Raw genomic sequence first — 18,912 nt, 5'->3', positions numbered from 1 at the left:
GAAGATCAGCAAGGTTTCTGGCTCACGCAACCGTATGGTAACCAAAGCGGATTGCCATTTATCCTTATCCCTATGTTAACATCCTCGACAGCTTCTCTGAACACAGTCTCAGAGTAGATATTAAAAAGTAGTGGGGGCAGGACACAGCCCTGTCGCATGCCTCAGCGTATACCTATGTCCTCAGTTGTCTCCCTCTATTTTGACCTGTGCTGTTTGGTTCCAGTAGAGCTGAGTGATGATGCGTAGATCACCAGCATCAACACAAATAGTTTTTAAAATTTCAGCAAGTGTTGCATGAGACACGTAATCGAAAGTTTTTTCGGTAGTCGATGAAGCATGCGTACACATCAACATTCATATCCAGGCATCTCCAAGTCAAAACATTCAGAGATAAAAGAGCCTCGCGAGTTCCCAGTCCATTTCTAAAACCAAACTGAGTAGGACCAATTTAGCGTTCGCATTTCGCATAGATACGAGTGTGGATGATACGTAGGAAGATACAAGTACAGTGAAGTTTAAAAAGTATAAAAACCTACAACCTGTTTTCCAGTCTTTGACCGGGTCAGGCTGTTACGATGGGGTCGCCACTCCCAAAGTGATTTATTAATGACTGATAGATGCTATGAAATGATACTGGAGAGTGTTGCTGGAATGAAAGATGACAGGGAAAACCGGAGTACCCGGAGAAAAACCTGTCCCGCCTACGCTTTGTCCAGCACAAATCTCACATGGAGTGACCGGGATTTGAACCACGGTATCCAGCGGTGAGAGGCCGACGTGCTGCCGTCTGAGCCACGGAGGCTCCTCCATAAATAGAAGAACCGTATGCAATTATTTATGCTGTATTTCAGTTCCTACAAATGTTAAAACTAAATCAAATAATCAGTTTTGTAACCTTACAGTATTTTGCTATAGTGTCTTGCTTGTGCCGGGCCCGTGGTGTAGGGGTAGCGTGCCTCCCTCTTACCTGGAGGCCCCCGGGTTCGATTCCCGGTCAGGTCAGGGATTTTTACCTGGACCTGAGGGCTGGTTTCGAGGTCCACTCAGCCTACGTGATTAGAATTGAGGAGCTATCTGACGGTGAAATAGCGGCCCCGGTCTAGAAAGCCAAGAATAACGGCCGAGAGGATTTGTCGTGCTGACCACCCGACACCTCGTAATCTGCAGGCCTTCGGGCTGAGGAGCGGTCGCTTGGTAGGCCAAGGGCCTTCAAGGGCTGAAGTGCCATGGGGTTTGGTTTTGGTCTTGCTTGTACCTACTGCAGTAAAATTAAGGCCAACATGTCTTCTTAAAAGGTTTCACACGTTTTCTTTAAGATGCCCAATAATATTTTCGCCTCTGTTTGGGAGAAAATATTGTGGAACACTGTCTTGCATTATTAGCGTTGTTTTCGTCAGCTCTCTTACACTCATTTTGCCCCTGTGGGTGGGGTGATAGAACAACACCCACGGTATCCCCTGCCTGTCGTAAAAGGCGACTAATACGGGTTCCAGGGGCTCTGAACTTTGGAGCGTGGGTTGGCAACCACGGGGCCCTTAGCTGGGTCCTGGCATTGCTTCCACTTACTTGTGCCAGGCTTCTCACTTTTAACTATTCTGTTCGACCTCCCTTGGTCAACTCTTGTTCTTTTCCGACTGCGACGGTATTAGAACACTCCGAGGCCTAGGGAGTCTTTCATTTTCACGCCCTTCGTGGTCCTGGTCTTTCTTTGGCCGATACCTTCATTTTTCGAAGTGTCGGATCCCTTCTTTTTTTTCTCTATGATTAGTGGATGGTTGCCCAGTTCTTCCTCTTAAAACATTAGTCACCACCACCATGTACACTCATTTAGCCCTAACTCAAATTTTCGGTAGGCTGTGATACAATATTCTCAGTTTTACAAGACCCTACCCTCTGCAACAGCACAGTAGTTCCTCCTTTTACACATGTTACTTCCTCCTTGCATTAAAATACATCACATACCGTACTTCAAATTTTACACACATATTGTAGGCCTAGGCTACTTATCGGCACGTAATACAAACTTAAACAGCTGACCAGAGACCACTTGTTGTTTGGAACGGGCGGGAGAAGTCTATTCTCACTGACATCACACATAAAAGCTCCGTGCGAGTGCGAGAGCAGTCAGGGTCAAAGGGGGATGTGGTGCTCAACAAGCACAACGCAACTTTTACAATGAGGGACTTGCATGCCGTAGTTAACGTAGGATTCGGTCATGCAACAACTGAGAAGGGACGGACGTGTATCGGCCATGCGATGAAGGAAGTGTGGGGTTGGGCGGGATTATGGACTGTGGTTGACCTGTTTATAATATTAGAATTATAGTGTAAATGCGTCATCGTAGTCAAGTGAAGGCGAGAACTCCGACACGGATATAAAGGGAATCGAACCACTGCCGCAAGACGACTAACGAGGCTCCGTAAGTACAATGTACTTTGAATGTACCGGTATTGTTTATTCATGAGTCATTTCTGTTTATTATTGTGTTATTTATTCTTATATCTATTGGCAATAGAAGTTCAGTACCATGGTAACGTGGTTCAGTGTGTTTTCTTTCCAATTCTTTCTAGGAAGAAAAGCTCACGAATGTGCAGAGACTAGTTTTTGCTGTATTGAATGACAGTGAGAGTCTTCTCTTTTTTCGGGCATGTGGGAAAACGGCATCATTCGCAGCTCTTGTCGCATCGTTTACACACACACACACACATTGTTTACCAGGTTCGCAACTCGTTTTCACAAAGAGTGTATGAGGGAAACGAGCCTCGTGATTGCACTGTGCATTTCTTGGATTGGGCCCGTCTAGCTTCAGTTTGTCTTGGCATCGGTTGTAGCGTATATAAGATATTCGTGAAGACTGGAGGGTTATGCCTAGGTATTATAATTCTCCCTCCTTTTCTGAAAAGAATACACACTGTCTTTTCTTGGTTTAGAGTTAGTTCAGGTCTGTCCATTGCCTTTTAGAATTCGTATTTGTCACTCGATCCTAGAACCATGTCGTCAGTGTATGAGTACAGGAGAGTTTTGACCTATTTTCGTCATCAGGCGCGTAGCGAATGTGATATGGGCCTTTCCGCAGGAAAAAAAAACTTGGGCCTCCTCAAAGAAATTGCAATAACACACATAAATTTAACTACAGCAGATACTCTAATGAAATCTATAGCCATATTTATACAAAGGACTTACTGTAAGATTACAAGACTAATTACTTTATTAATATATTTATTTTGAAAGTTAAATATTTTGTAGGGGTTGGAATACAACGTAAGTTTCTATCTTTTGTATTTAAATCTTTAAAACTGTACTTTACTCATGATTCTAAAGAAAGTAGACCATGCATGGTATTTTCTGGGATGCAAAGGCGTTGCCGCTTTAAATTATGTCCATGGATGACGCATTCCATACTGAAGAGGCAGAGTTCACCGAGTCTGTCTTGGGTCATAACATTTCGTAGGTAGTTCTTTATAAGTTTCAGTTGCGAAAATGATTTTTTTTTTGTATAAGAAACAGCATCAGCCTGCTGCCATTTCTTGATGGATACAGTAGTTTTGCATCCATCTCTTGGCACAGGCCAGAGTAAAATGTAGCTTCCACCGAAGTCCCAGTCAACATCCATGGCTGTAACAATATGGAAGTTGCTGGGGTATGGGTAGTGCTGAGTAATGACATTCAGAGCATGACTAGTGTATCTGAGTTTCATGAAAGGTCCTGCTCATAGGGTCAGTCGTGCTGCAATAGTACTTTCTGACCCAGTGAGGAAAGCAATGGCAAACTACCTCACTCCTCATCTTGCCTAGTACGCCTCAGTTTGGTGCTGCCATTGCTTTTTGGGGTTTCCTTATAACCGCATAACCTTTGGTGGTGCTATTTGAGGATCCAACCAGCCTCCGGGCTGATGACCCTAACAGACAGACAAGAAACAGCAATAGGAATAATTAGGTCTAAAATTTTGTATTTTGGTACCATTTTTCCTCTGTTTCTTAACTTGGCGCAGGTAATTGTGAGAGAGCGCTCAGGTCGTGTTGCAAGAGACAACTGTCTTGGACTCAACACAATAACAATAATTTGCAAAGAGATGCAACCATCCGACAATTACTCTACATCAAATGAAAATCCACAGCCTGTTTCCAGTCATTCGACCGGGTAAGGAATGGAATGAATGCAGCCCCCATTTAGGGTGGCTGCCGAAGCTTGTCGCATTCCTCTGAGGCAATGGTTAATGACTGACAGATGAAATGATAATGGAGAATGTTGCTGGAATGAAAGATGACAGGGAAAACAGGAGTACCCGGAGAAAAACCTGTCCCGCCTCCGCTTTGTCCATCACAAATCTCGCATGGAGTGACCGGGATTTGAACCACGGAACTCAGCGGCGAGAGACCGGCGCGCTACCGCCTGAGCCACGGAAGCTCCTATCCGATAATTACTCTACACACGCGGTGTAAAAACAAACCTTTTCGGCCCATTTTACAAACATATCACGATGTTACCTTTCCCATGTAGAGTGGAATTCGGGTAAAGTTATCTGTTCATTTATTTACTTTTTCTGGGGGAGTCTACGTGTCCCTTCAGACCCGGGCCTGCTTGCATCTACTATCCACTCCTATACCATCCAGGTGCTTATTTCCATTTCAGGGAAGTGGGTGGTAAATTTGTCAAAATTATTTTCGGTACACCATAACGTAATCAAACTTCAAATATACTGTAGAATATGACTGCAGCACCAGTGGTAAGATGTCAACAACCATCGTACTGTCCTGGATGGGTAAAGTACTGAAATTGGAACTGAATGGGGCATCGCGTCATTTTCAGGGGAAACCAACACAAGTTTGTCGACCAAAGCCTTCGGACACAGGGATGTAAATCGGCACACAAAAAATCATAGTAGGCTACCGAAAGCCACTAAGTATTGTCAGCTTTCCGACGTCTATTTCTTTCTCCAGTACAAATTGTTTGTTCGACGCATAGAAGAGTATGTATGTTTTTCTATTTGTTTTACGTCGCACCGACGCAGACAGGTCTTATGACGACGGTGGGATAGGAAGGGACTAGGTTTAGGCAGGAAGCGACCGTGGCCTTAATTAAGAAACAGCCCCAGCAGTTTCCTGGTGTGAAAATAAGAAACCACGGAAAACCATCTTCATAGCTGTCCGAATGCTATCTGACAGCTACGCAGCCAACTCACTCAGTGAGTACGTAGGCTACGTCATGATGAAGAGAATGCAGTCAACCTGTATGACGTGATCTTCATTTTCAAATTGCATCCTTTTATATACAAGGTGTGTCCAAAAAGTATGGTGATTGGACCGAGATCGCAATGGCAATTTACACGCCTTGTGCAGTCAGTTGAGTGCACCACTGAACCAGCCTATGCTTCACTATGCGTGGAAGGCGTTTGGGTATGTGTCACAGATCACGCCACTTCCATTCCGTAATGAGTAGGACATCACACTGTTTTGACACATACAGTCCTAACAGTGATTCCAGTGCCGTCATTATAACACGGTCACGTGTTTTACGCGGAATCCCATTCACAGGGACATGGCTTTACATTTCAAGAACTACATAGCCATTGCCAACGGCCGTAGACGTGTTGAAACACCGGATCCCGTGAGATCTCCGAAGTTAAGCAACATTGGGCGTGGTCAGGAGTTGGATGGGTTGCCACGCGCTGTTGGTTGGGTGTAAGGGAATGGAGGAGCGGAAAGGAACTGGCCACCCTACCGCACGTAAACTCCGGCTCAGGAACACCTCTGCGGAGGTTCAGACCTGCCTTCGGGCAGAATAACCCTTACCTTACCATATCCATTGGTCGGAATTTGAGGTGCGACTGTCTTGTAGAATATGACTGCAGCACCAGTGGCAAGATGTCAACAACCTTCGTACTGTCCTGGATGAGTAAATTACTGGAATCGGAACTTCTTTTCTTTAAGTATTTTATCGAGAAGCATTTTTTGGGAATATTTGCTGCAATACTGTAGTTCTAGAAGCGGTAAAGCAATCATGTGATGATTAAATCATTGTTGAGGCCAGTGAATATTTCACTCGGCTATTACGCTTCACACCAAACAAATAGAAGCAATCTCCGAAAACCAAAAAATGTAGTTAGTGGGGCGTAAAGCCAATAACATTAAAATAGAATTAATTTTAATATGCTGGCAGGCATTTATACAGTACAAGTGGAGGTACATACTCTGCAGGCCTTCGGGCTGAGCAACGGTCGCTTGGTAGGCCAAGGCCCTTTAGGGCTGTAGTGCCATGAGGTTAGTTTTTTTGGAGGCACATACTTCCTCTAGTGCACCGTCACTGCATTGTTCTACGTGTCCGACTCGTTGGCTGAACGGTCAGCGTACTAGCCTTCGGTTCAGAGGGTCCCGGGTTCGATTTCCGGCCGGGTTGGGGATTTTAACCTTAATTGGTTAATTCCAATGGCACGAGGGCTGGGTGTATGTGTTGTCTTCATCACCATTTCATCCTCATCCTGACGCGCAGGTCGCCTACAGGCTTCAAATAGAAAAACCTGCACCTGGCGAGCCGAACCTGTTCTGGGATATCCCGGCACTAAAAGCCATACGACATTTCATTTCATTTCATTTCATTGTCCTACATAGGCTTGCAGTGGTGTCTCAACGGCGCACTAGCCACCGTCATCTTGGAAGGGTGTGGCAACCGAACTGACGAGCCCATTGTTACACTGGAGCGAAACATTGGTCATTTCACGACGGAAAACTCCTAAAAGATTTGAATGTTTTTAACATTTGTAAACAACGAAATTATGGTTTCCTCCACTGAATATACAGTACATTACAGCTTTAAACAGGGTCACTATTTCTTTTCTTTATATTAACGAGCAGCATTTCTTGGGAATATATGCTGCAATACTGTAGTTCTAGGAGCGGTAAAACGATCATGTGATGATTACATCATTGCTGATGCCTAGCCAAGCATCACAACAGGCTTATCTAATCCTAATCTAATAATAGTTCGGAAGTTCAATAAATTTATTTCTTTCCCGTCTTGCGTTTTGGCTATTTGTTGGAATTAAGCACGAACTGGACGTTTCTGAATATATTTGGTCTTATGTTATAGAGTAGGGTCTACTTTTCTTTGCTAGTTGTTTTACGTCGCACCGACACAGATAGGTCTTACGGCGACGATGGGACAGGAAAGGGCTAGGAGTGGGAAGGAAGCGGCCGTGGCCTTAATTAAGGTACAGCCCCAGCATTTGCCTGGTGTGAAAATGGGAAACCACGGAAAACCATTTTCAGGGCTGCCGACAGTGGGGTTCGAACCTACTATCTCCCGAATACTGGACACTGGCCGCACTTAAGCGACTGCAGCTATCGAGCTCGGTATTTTATAGGGTATATAAAAGCATTTATTATTATTATTATTATTATTATTATTATTATTATTATTATTATTATTATTATTATTATTATTATTATTATTATTATTTATTGTCCGACTCGTTGGCTGAATGGTCAGCGTACTGGCCTTCGGTTCAGAGGGTCCCGGGTTCGATTCCCGGCCGGGTCGGGGATTTTAACCTTAATTGGTTAATTCCAGTGGTCCGTGGGCTGGGTGTTTGTGCTGTCCCCAACATCCCTGCAAATCACACACCACACATAACACTATCCTCCACCACAATAACACACAGTTACCTACAAATGGCAGATGCCGCCCACCCTCATCGGAGGGTTTGCCTTACAAAGGCTGCACTCGACTAGAAATAGCCACACGAAATTAATTAATTAATTAATTAATTAATTATTATTCTTAATCTGCTTACCCTCCAGCGAGGGATCCCACCTCTACCGCCTCAAGGGCAGTGTCCTGGAGCTCCAGACTCTGGGTCGGGGATACCACAGGGGAGGATGACCAGTACCTCGCCCAGGCGGCCTCACCTGCTATGCTGAACAGGGGCCTTGCGGGGGGATGGGAAGATTGGAAGGGATAGACAAGGAAGAGGGAAGGAAGAGGCTGTGGCCTTAAATTAGGTACCATCCTGGCATTTTCCTGGAGGAGAAGTGGGAAACCACGGAAAACCACTTCCAGGATGGCTGAGGTGGGAATCGAACCCACCTCTACTCAGTTCACCTCCCGAGGCTGAGTGGACCCCGTTCCAGCCCTCGTACCAATTTACAAATTTCGTGGCAGAGCCGGGAATCGAACCCGGACCTCCGGGAGTGACAGCTAATCACACTAACCACTACACCACAGAGGCGGACTAAAAGCATATTTTTTCATTTTTTTATTGTTTTGGTCATATTTCGGTCATTTTAGTTGCTTAGGGTAATATTTTGGTTATATTTTGCACGAAAAAAAGGTGCAGTTAAAATGTACCCTAGGTGACTGTCGACACGTTGAATGTGATGTCCAATGTTGCTTGTTTGTGCCATTGTGACCATACTTGAAGTTCGGGCCTCATAGCTGAATGGTTAACACTTACCTATTGTACCTCGTCTGAGTTCACATCTCTAGTTTTAGAATAACTTCCTTTAGAGTAAGACTTGCAGTTCGAGAATTTACAACCACTAGAACGTCATCGTTTTTAAAAGACAATAAAATACCATAAGGGCTTATCTTCTTATCTGTTTTAGCACTTGTGACTCATGACCACCTCAGGTAGCACCTTCACCCTTCTTGGAAAGTTCAAACCGAGCAAGTGGCTGTGCGGTTTTAATCACGTAGCTATCAACTTGCATTCGGGAGATAGTGGGTTCGAACCCCACTGTCGGCAGCCCTGAAGATAGTTTTCCATGGTTTCCCATTTTCACACCAGGCAAATGCTGGGGATGTACATTAATTAAGGCCACGGTCCCTTCTTTCCCACTCCTAGCCCTTTTCTGTCCCATTGTCGCCATAAGACCTGTGTGTGTCGGTGCTACGTAAAGCAAATAATAATAGTAATAATACGACGTAAAGCAACTTGTAAAATATATATATATATATATATATATATATATATAAAATAATGTCCAGCAGCATAGTTTTAGTGCTAGATACATTCATTTTTATTATATTTTACTTCAATTAAATATATTGTGTCGACGGCGCATGTTGGCACATTCTTTTTCCGATAAGATTTTCATTGGTTTGCAGTAGCAGCGATGTGGTCGCTGTCACCATTGCGTTAGGACTGCGTTATTAAGGAAAATTATCTTCGGTACTGACCAAAGTTTAATGACAGATAATTTATGATGGAGACCAGTCCAGTTAAGCTAAAGAAACTAATCTGTCTGTTAGTGCATCAGTCCAGACGCTGTTTGGAGCCTCAAATAGCACCACCAAAGGCTTTGCAGTTATAGGGAAACCACAATTACAAATGGAAGCACTAAAATGAGGTGTGCTGGGCAAGGCGAGGAGTGAGGTAGTTTGCCATTGCTTTCCTCACTGGGGAAGCTTCCAGTTAGTCACAGCCATGGATGAGACTGGGACCTCGGAGTAAGCTACACTTTACTCTGGCCTGTGCCAAGGGATCGATGCAAAAGTACTGTATCCATCAAAAAATGACAGCAGGCAGAAACTAATAAGGAAATTAATTGAAGGACTGCAGTAAAATTGTAATGAACTGTATCTTTAATATAAAAGCACTAATGGCAAAAATCATCCTTGAAAACACATATGTTTGGTCATGTTTTCCACGTTTGGGGGTATATTTTGCTATTTAAAGAGCACTTTTGCCTGCATATTTCATCGATTTTCAGGTCCTAAACATCCGAACCTTAATAATAATAATAATAATAATAATAATAATAATAATAATAATAATAATAATAATAATGAAATGGCGTATGGCTTTTAGTGTCGGGAATGTCTGAGGACATGTTCGGCTCGCCTGGCAGCAAGTTTTTGATTTGACACCTGTAGGTGACCTGCGCGTCGTGATGTAGTTGAGATGATGATGATGATGATGATGATGATGATGAAGACGGCACATACACCCAGCTCACGTGCCAGCGAAATTAACCAATGATAGTAAAAATTCCCGACCCTGCCGGGAATCGAATTCGAGACCCCTGTGACCAAAGGTCAGCACGCTAACCATTTAGCCATGGAGCCGGACAATAATAATAATAATAATAATAATAATAATAATAATAATAATAATAATAATAATAATAATAATAATAATAATTTTGGTGGGGTTGCGGTTGCGTTCTGTGTTGCGTGTGTAGACTTGAAACAGTTTTACGATCGGGTGCCCTACCCCACGTTAGCTCTGTGTGGAGGGATGTAGTCACTATTGCGTATTTCTGTGGTGGTTGATAGTGCGATGTTTTGTTTAAATGAAGAAGGCAAACACAAAACACCCTGTCTTCGAGCAAGATTAATTAACCAGACACGGCTAATATCCTCGACTTGGTCGGAAATGGAGCCCAGATCTTTTCTAAACCGAAGACTAATAATAATAATAATAATAATAATAATAATAATAATAATAATAATAATATCGGGCGAGCTGGCCGTGTGGTTAGGGGCGCGTAGCTTTGAGCTTGCATCCGGAAGATAGTGGATTCGAATCCTACAGTTGGCAGCCCTGAAGATGGTTTCCCATGATTTCCCATTTTCAAACCAGGTTGTACCTTAATTAAAGCCACGGCTCCTTCCTTCCCACTTCGAGCCTTTCCCTATCCCATCGTCGCCGTAAGAGCTATCTGTGTCGGTGCGACGTAAAGCAAATAATAATAATAATAATAATAATAATAATAATAATAATAATAATAATAATAATAATAATAATAATAATAATAATAATAATAATAATAATAGATCTAGGAGCTTAGTTTGTTTTTCGGTTCATATATTTTGGCCATTCTATTTCAACATTCCACCATCATACTTTCCGTGGCTGCTCAGTACAGTAGCTACATGGTTCTTCCTCCTCCCTTCCGTTCAATTTCCAAGAGAAGTAAATATTTTACATCCTGCTAGCTCCCTCTGTGGGACAGTGATAGAGTATTGGCTTCCTTATCTCAAGATCCCTGGTTCAAACCTGGTATAGGTAGTCGGATTTTTGAAGGGCAGAAAAATGTCAATTCGGCGCTCCATGTTGTACGATGTTGACATGTGAGATATCTCTAATGATGCATTTGATGTTTATCCGCCAATATTAATTAAAAACTCAGCCATAGATCGGCCAGGATAATTTCGGTTTCTCTGCCATGTGGTAGAGCAAAAGGAACGTCGAAGTTGAATAATAATATTTGCTTTACGTCCCACTAACCTTTTGCGGTTTTCGGAGACGCCGAGGTGCTGCAATTTTGTCTCGAAGGAGTTCTTTTACGTGCTAGTAAATCCTCCGACACGAGGCTGACGTATTTTAGCACCTTCAAATACCACCGGTCTGAGCCAGGATTGAACCTGCTAAGTGGGGGTCAGAAGGCCGGCGCTGCAAACGTCTGAGCCACTCAGCCCAGCAACGTCGAAATTGATACGCAGGCTGCCTGAATGGTCCTAAATCAGAATGTCAGCAACGCGGCAGCTGATGTCATCCAATTATTGTTGTTGTTTTATTACTTGCCAGTGGTTTAACGTTGCACTAACACACAGAATGTTCGGTGACGCAAGGATGGGAACGGGCTAGGATGGGAAGGTAGCGGCAACAATTCCAGTATTTGCCTGGTGTAAACCACGGAAAACCATCTTCAGAACTATCGAAAGTGGAATTCGAACCCCGCGTCCTCTTTGGAATGCAAGCTCAGAACTTTGCGACTAGAAATACGCAGTCAACTCGCACGACAGGATTATTATTATTATTATTATTATTATTATTATTATTATTATTATTATTATTATTATTATTATTATTATTATTATTATTATTATTATTATTACGGGGTTACCCGTGGAGCAGAAAGACGTTAAAGAAGGTGCCGGGGTGAATGGATCTATCTACAATATCAAAATCAATTTAACTTGAGCTGAAGGTTATATTTTTTCAGAAAACTTAACAATTTTCGCTTGGTGAACATAAAACATATCAGGTACAAGGTACTCTTGAAACAATATTAGGAAAGTCCGAGATTAGTGTCTTTTACAGATCCTGGGCTTCAAGCCCGTAATTTTACAATTTCCAGAGCTTCCAGCTCAAATTTACAGTTCAAAAATGAGAACAAATTTAGTCAAGGGCAGAAATCCCCTAATTCAAAGTGCACTTGCTCCTAAAATCACAATACCTAGCCTTCCAGAGGCACTCTTTACAATTAAAAAATTTGAAAAAGGGCTAACAGGCTCTCCGTTTCTCAAGCCTACTCAAGGCAACATTACATGAAAATCTGACAATCTCTGGCCTTACAAGGCACTATTTACAAATAGAAATATTATTTCATAGAGGTATCTAGTACCCAACCTACAGGACCTTAGTGAAAAAGAACAGGTTAAATAAACGGCCCGAGTACAATTTGAATGGAGGCGAAGACTGTGCTCCAAAAAATTAAAACCTATAGGGCTCTCGGCCGATGAAACAGGGACTATTCCCAAACTACTGTGGTAGCACGCATGGAAATAACTTTAATACATTGCAGAAACGAAAGGTTACAAAAACGTAGGCACCTCAAATCAAGATGAAGGGGAGCTCGAGTGGGTACTTCACTCTCTATCCCCGATTTACAATGAAAGGGTTTACGAAGTTTTTACATTAGCCGAAAGATGATTTACATTTTAGAAAAGTAGGTTACATAGTTAAAGATTCGGACCTTTCCCTCGGATTAAACTGCCGAGGTAGCAAGAAGGAATAAGGTTGTGTGGCCATTACCTTGTAGATGTTGTAGCTGCCGACGAAAGAGGCCGCCCGTCTCCTGCTTAACACACACACACTCAGAAAGATGACGATCAGTTGGCCAAGAAACGTGAAAATCCGCAGTTTATAAACCCACCGGGAAGGTTCGAGATCATTCAAGACTAAACTAGCCACACCCTCTCAATTTTATGGGATGAATTCAAAGTAACACTCAGAATCGAACAAGAAGCCTGTGATAGATTGAAAATTAATTACAGAAATTAGGGATTGGCTAGATTCAAAACTGGCGGAAAGAAAAAGGAAATATTGCCAACCCAAAAATAAATGAACATCAATCAGTTACAAAAACCTAGGAATACAACACTTCTTCAAATTATAAGTTATTTCAGTTTGCACCAGAGGGCATGATCACACATTTCAAATTTCTTGATGTAGAGCAAGCAAAACAAGGATAAATTCAGTCACTTTAGGAAACTTCACAATAACAAAATTACTCAATATTTTAGTGGTGATATCTTCTGATTAAAGTTCTAAGTTTCTGTTGTATTAGTTTCTACTTTGTTCGATAGAGGAGTTCATTAAGGCGCTTATTGTGAATGCGCGGCGTTGAGGTGTACCTCCCGGTACAATTATTATTATTATTATTATTATTATTATTATTATTATTATTATTATTATTATTATTATTATTATTATTATTCAGGTCCCGCTCTGTAGGGGTAGCGTGCCTGGCTCTTACCCGGAGGCCCCGGGTTCGATTCCCGGCCTGCATCTAAGGGCTGGTTCGAGGTTCACTCAGCCTACGTGATTACTACAATTGAGGAGCTATCTGTCGGTGAGAATGCGGCCCCGGTCTAGAAAGTCAAGAATAACGGCCAAGAGGATCCGTCGTGCTGACCACACGCCACCCCGTAATCTGCACGCCTTTAGGCTGAGCAGCGGTCGCTTGGTAGGCCATAGCTATTCGGGGCTGTTGCGCCATGGGGTTTGGTTTGGTTTTATTATTACTATTATTATTTCTAGTAAACTAGGTACTAACCTTAGTCAGACGGTCTTCGGAGCGATGAAAAATTCCTTGGAATTCACATAAACTGTATGTCTGGATATGGAATAACCATTAATATAATCCAGTATAGTATCTCTGAGAGGAGCAGATAAACTTCACGTTATCGAATGACCATTGACTACAGTCCTGCGAACGGAAGTACACAAATGCTCTGAGCACTGTGAAGGAGACCAGGTCACCCGGTTGTTATCCGTGCATAAGTGTGTCACTCAGGAGGCCGTTGCGTAAAATTGAGAGAAAAGTGAACTCTATTCTATTGTTTTCTAACTACTGTGGAACACGCGACGAGGAGATTTGCTTGTATTAGAGAGGAAAGTTATCCCACAACCAACACTCACCTTGCAGAGGGCTGCTACAGTCCAGTTGAAGGAAGTGGACCATTGAGTTCGAAAGCCCTTGCATGTTTTCAACATCGGCCGCTGCAGCGCTGCAAGTCTTCCAGTTCAGCACTCCAGCTGACACTTCCACGTCAAGCGGCTGGTTCAGCTGAAACAAGAAACTACTTTACAGCGAAACTGTGATGATACGCGCGCACTTTATACACTATGTCTAAAAATACGTGTTTGTTTCCAAGACATCTTCACTTCTCACATACAAAAGCCTTTAAAAATTTGTCTGTATACTGTGCTTGAATCCCGCGTACTGTATTTTAATTCGAGGAGTATTTTCAACTAATATTCAGCAATAGTAGGGAGAAAGGTTAAATTTTCGTCCTTTTCGTTTCCAATCAAGGTCATTAATCTGTGAAGTATTCCTCTTTATTTGTTGGTTTTGCAAAATATTGGTCTCGTTACCTGCACTGTTTAAATCTACACACTTGTACACAGCAATATTGTTGTTATTTCACCTCTTCTTTCTCACACTCACATTCGAGTTCTGGAAAATGTTGCTTGTCAATTTCATGTTGTATTTGGTGTATTGAAGTGTCTGTGTGATTAAAATGAGTGTCAAACGCTCCTTCGAAATACTTGAATTTGATGAGATCATAGAAAAATATGCCTCTGCCACAGCTGACGACGAAAGGGATTAATGGTTGAAGAAGACGAATCACTCGGACCGGTTCCGTCGCGGCAAATCAAGTGATACTACAATTTATCTTCTTTGCTTGTCTTGCTAATGGCTTTACGTCGCACCGATACAGATAGGTCTTATGGCGACGATGGGATAGGAAAGGCCTAGGAGTTGGAAGGAAGCGGCTGTGGCCTGAATTAAGGTGCCTGGTGTGAAAATGGGGAAACCACGGAAAACCATCTTCAGGGCTCCCGACAGTGGGATTCGAACCCACTATCTCCCGGATGCAAGCTCACAGCCGCGCTCCCCTAACCGCACGGCCAACTCGCCCGGTCTACAATTTATCAGTGCTTCGGATGATAAGTCAAATGAGTGTTCGTAGTTAAATTATACTTACAGAAATTGCTGTTGTTTATTGTTGGTGTTCTTGTACGAGACAGACTACGATTCTGATTATGAAGCGTAGTAGAATGTGCCATTAACTGGTAAAACATGCTGTATAGAATCTTGACATTCAGTACACGTAGCATGTACAATATTGTATATGCAGTATTTCAATAAAAACGCTAAAGAACTATTTAACATATATTGTATCTGTTATACTGAACGTGTTTGATTGTCTTCGGCTTAATACACAGTCCCGGTTCACTAGCGGTTAGCGGATGATCACACGAATATCACTACTGTGTTAGTACTAGTCGGAATGCGAGCTCACACCTTTGCGACTAGAAATACGCAGCGAGTCGAGTTGAGTCGAGCCCTAGTTCTTAATATTTCGTCGGTTGTAATGTGTACCAAATATGTTGCGCACTCTTCGTTATTAGGTCGGTCGTCAGGTGGTACTAGGTCATGACTGGTTATCTATCAGTTATGAGAATGAGTTCCTTGTTGGAATAGAGCACGACTACTGGACTTTGGAATTTGGACGGCGTAGTAGACGCTATTAGGCGAAATGGTAAAGACAATAAAGGAATTATTGTCAAGTAACTTAAGAAATACGGCTGTTTTGATTGGTCGCGCGTGTAAACGCGCTACAACTATGGAACCAAGCTCCGCATTCGGGAGATGAGTAGGTTCGAACCCCACCATCGGCTGTCCTGAAAATGGTTTTCTTTGGTTTCCTATTTTCACTTCTGGGCGAATACCGGTACAGTTCCTTTTCATAGGCCACAGCTGATTCCTTCCTCATGTTTACCCAATTTCATTCACATAATTCATTTCATATTCATTACCTCAACTGAGGTGGGCGTCGGGAAGGGCATCCGGCCATAACTATTTCGTCGCACCGTCTTATGGCGACGATGGGATAGGTAAGGCCTAGGAATGGGAAGGAAGCGGCCGTGTGGGTTCGAACCCACTATCTCCTGATTACTCGATCTGGCCGCATTTAAGCGACTGTAACTATCGAGCCCGGTGTGTCATGTTTTACGTCCGGATGCTCTTCCTGACACCAACCTTAGTTGAGGAGCTAATGAAGATGAAATGAATGATGTGAATGAAATTGGGTAAATAGGAGGAAATAATGAGTTCGGCTATGAAGGGGTAAGGGAAGCAGGGGGAGACCTAGACGATGATGGTTGGACTCAATTTTTAATTATTTAAAGACAGAAAGTTTGGAACTAAACGACGCCACTGAGCTAGCTGCAAATAGAGAATTGTGGAGTCTCATAGTTAATTCACAATGAAAGGTACACAGTTCTAGGTTCGAACCCCACTGTCGGCAGCCTTGACGATGGTTTTCCGTGGTTTCCCATTTTCACACCAGGCAAATGCTGGGGCTGTATCTCAATGAAGATCACGGCCTCTTCCTTTCCACTCCTAGGCCTTTCATATCCCATCGTCGGCACAAGATCTATCTGTATCAGTGCGACGTAAAGCCAATTGTAAAAATATATATACAGGTCTATAATGAAGGTATAAAATATAATTATAGGCCTAATTCAAAAAATGTCTAGCCCTGAGACTCGTTTCTTGATACGGGGTCGGTGATGAAGTAGGATTATATTTATGCCATGTTTTACGCTCGGAATCCCTTTCCTGACGCCAACCTGGTGAATATGAAACGAATGATGTGAATGAAATTTGGTAAAGAGGTGGAAGGAATCAGTTGAGGCCTATGAATAGGGTGGGGTTCGAACCCATTCGCCTCTCGAATGTGGAGTTTGGCTCCATTACCATAGCGCGGTCACTCTGCTTGGTAAAATAAAAGTTATTATATTTATTAAAATTAAGATAGCATTCAATAGCATTAGGCTATATTATCTTATTTTAGACTGTCATTAAAATAGGGTCGTTAGAATAAGATAGGGGAAATAAGAAAAGGAAGTATGAAAGATCTGAAGTAAAGATCTTGAAGCAATGGATCAACGAAGAACTAAGAAATGTTTAATGGAGAATTAGACTGGATATGGAAATTAGGAGGATAAGACAGCTCTATAGTATATTCAACTGCCGGCGTCAAAAGTGTGGGCGTTTAGTAGTCCTTCTGCTTTCAGGATAATAGGCTCGATTGTGGCTGAGTTCAATGGCATTTTAGGTTGTTTAAATGCTGCAGTTCGGTGCCTATTTCGTTCGGTAAGTTTTGCAGGACAAAATTTCGATACCCTGGCGTCTCTTTAAAACTACGACAATCTCAGGAATGCTAAACTATTAATATTATTATTATTATTAATATTATTATTATTATTATCATTATTATTATTATTATTATTATTATTATTATTATTATTATTATTATTATCATCGATGTATACCACCAGAGGTAGAGAATTTTCCGTGCAACAGAGACATATTAAATAAAGTCTTAGAAATTATGTAGGACCTTCAAGACACGTTACGTGACACGTAAATGAAATCTAGTAATGATAAACAAGAACGTAAATAGGTTACAGTATGATAAATTGAATGCTATAAAGAAGAAATGGAGGAAGTAATGAAACAGAACAAAGTTATCTACGTACAGGACTGGAAGGTAAAGGCTCACAACTTCGGTACTAAGTGGAAAAGAGTGGTTAGCCGGTCCCCTTTGCCCCCCAAAATTAACTAGGTACTAACTTTTGTTATAGGCTGAGTGAAGCCCAGTGTCATATGCCTCTCCGGAAGTGGAAATCTTGAGCACACCTTTATCGCCTCGACTAGGCTGTCTTTAATAAAGAAAATCGAAGGGAAATAAACGTGAAGAACTTATACTGATCATGGTGACGAGTGTTGCTTTAATCCCCTCATCACTTTTTACCAGTGGCGAAGCGTGAACCACGTAAGGGGGTAGACAGAGATTTCTTTTATTTAAACTGTTTTAATCATATTATTATATGGAATTTTATTTTCGACGCATACATCTGTATTCAGTATTATATTAATGACTCTGAAAATAAGACAAACCCTATAACAACCTATAACCCTACGTGCACTTACTTTATTTTTAAATATAGACGAAACAGGCCGCGGGAGTTGTCAAATAACAACGTACTTTTAGAATAAAAATAGCACTATATTTCATTGTTATGTAGATTTAATAAGAGAAATAAATAGTTGTTCGTACAAGTCAACTTAAACAATATTTTTGTAAATGAGTTTAATCCGCCTGCCCTTCATTTCGGCAAATATATCTATTACTCTCGTCTTGAAGTCAGGCGTCTTGCTAAGATTCCACAGAAATTTCTTCTCTATAGCTAGAGTTCCCAAGTTAGACAGTCTCTGGATGGTCATCCAATTCCTTAAATACGTTTTAATTCATTTGAATGCACCCATAGTGCGTTCACTAGTAACTGACTTTAACGGAATATTCAGCATCAAGTTAAGCAATTTTTTCCGTTTGCGTACTCTGAGTACCTTATTAAGATAGGAAGCCAATAGTTATTGGGGTTATAATACCGCAACTAATATTGGCGGGCAAGAAAATGCACGTACTTGACGGGTTTTGATGCTGTCATTCATTTATTAGGTGTAAGTTTACTATACTTCGTATTTAAATGTTAATAATTTATTTTTAGACGTGTCTTATAATAAAGTAAATTCAAATTAATAACATTAAAAGCATGTCTAAGATGGCAGCCAATAAGAGCACCTTTTATAAGAGAGATCCAAATACTAG

General features: G+C 41.9%; 1 protein-coding gene across 3 annotated transcripts in view; it reads right to left on the bottom strand.

The window, feature by feature from the left end:
* The window catches only part of LOC136877303 (esterase B1), a 100,680-nt gene that overhangs the window by 73,236 nt on the left and 8,532 nt on the right, over positions 1–18,912 (bottom strand). For 2 of the 3 annotated variants that reach the window (XM_068228499.1, XM_068228498.1), the window contains exon 2: positions 14,147–14,294. In XM_068228499.1, the coding sequence (XP_068084600.1) occupies positions 14,147–14,221 (75 nt within the window). In that variant the 5' untranslated portion in view covers positions 14,222–14,294. Of the gene's footprint in view, positions 1–13,781; positions 14,125–14,146; positions 14,295–18,912 lie in introns of those variants that run through there. The other variant, XM_068228500.1, reaches the window with a different exon arrangement.

Source organism: Anabrus simplex, chromosome 7 (genome assembly GCF_040414725.1).
Source record: "Anabrus simplex isolate iqAnaSimp1 chromosome 7, ASM4041472v1, whole genome shotgun sequence".
Lineage (NCBI taxonomy): Eukaryota > Metazoa > Arthropoda > Insecta > Orthoptera > Tettigoniidae > Anabrus > Anabrus simplex.
This window is presented reverse-complemented; position numbering and strand designations above follow the sequence as displayed.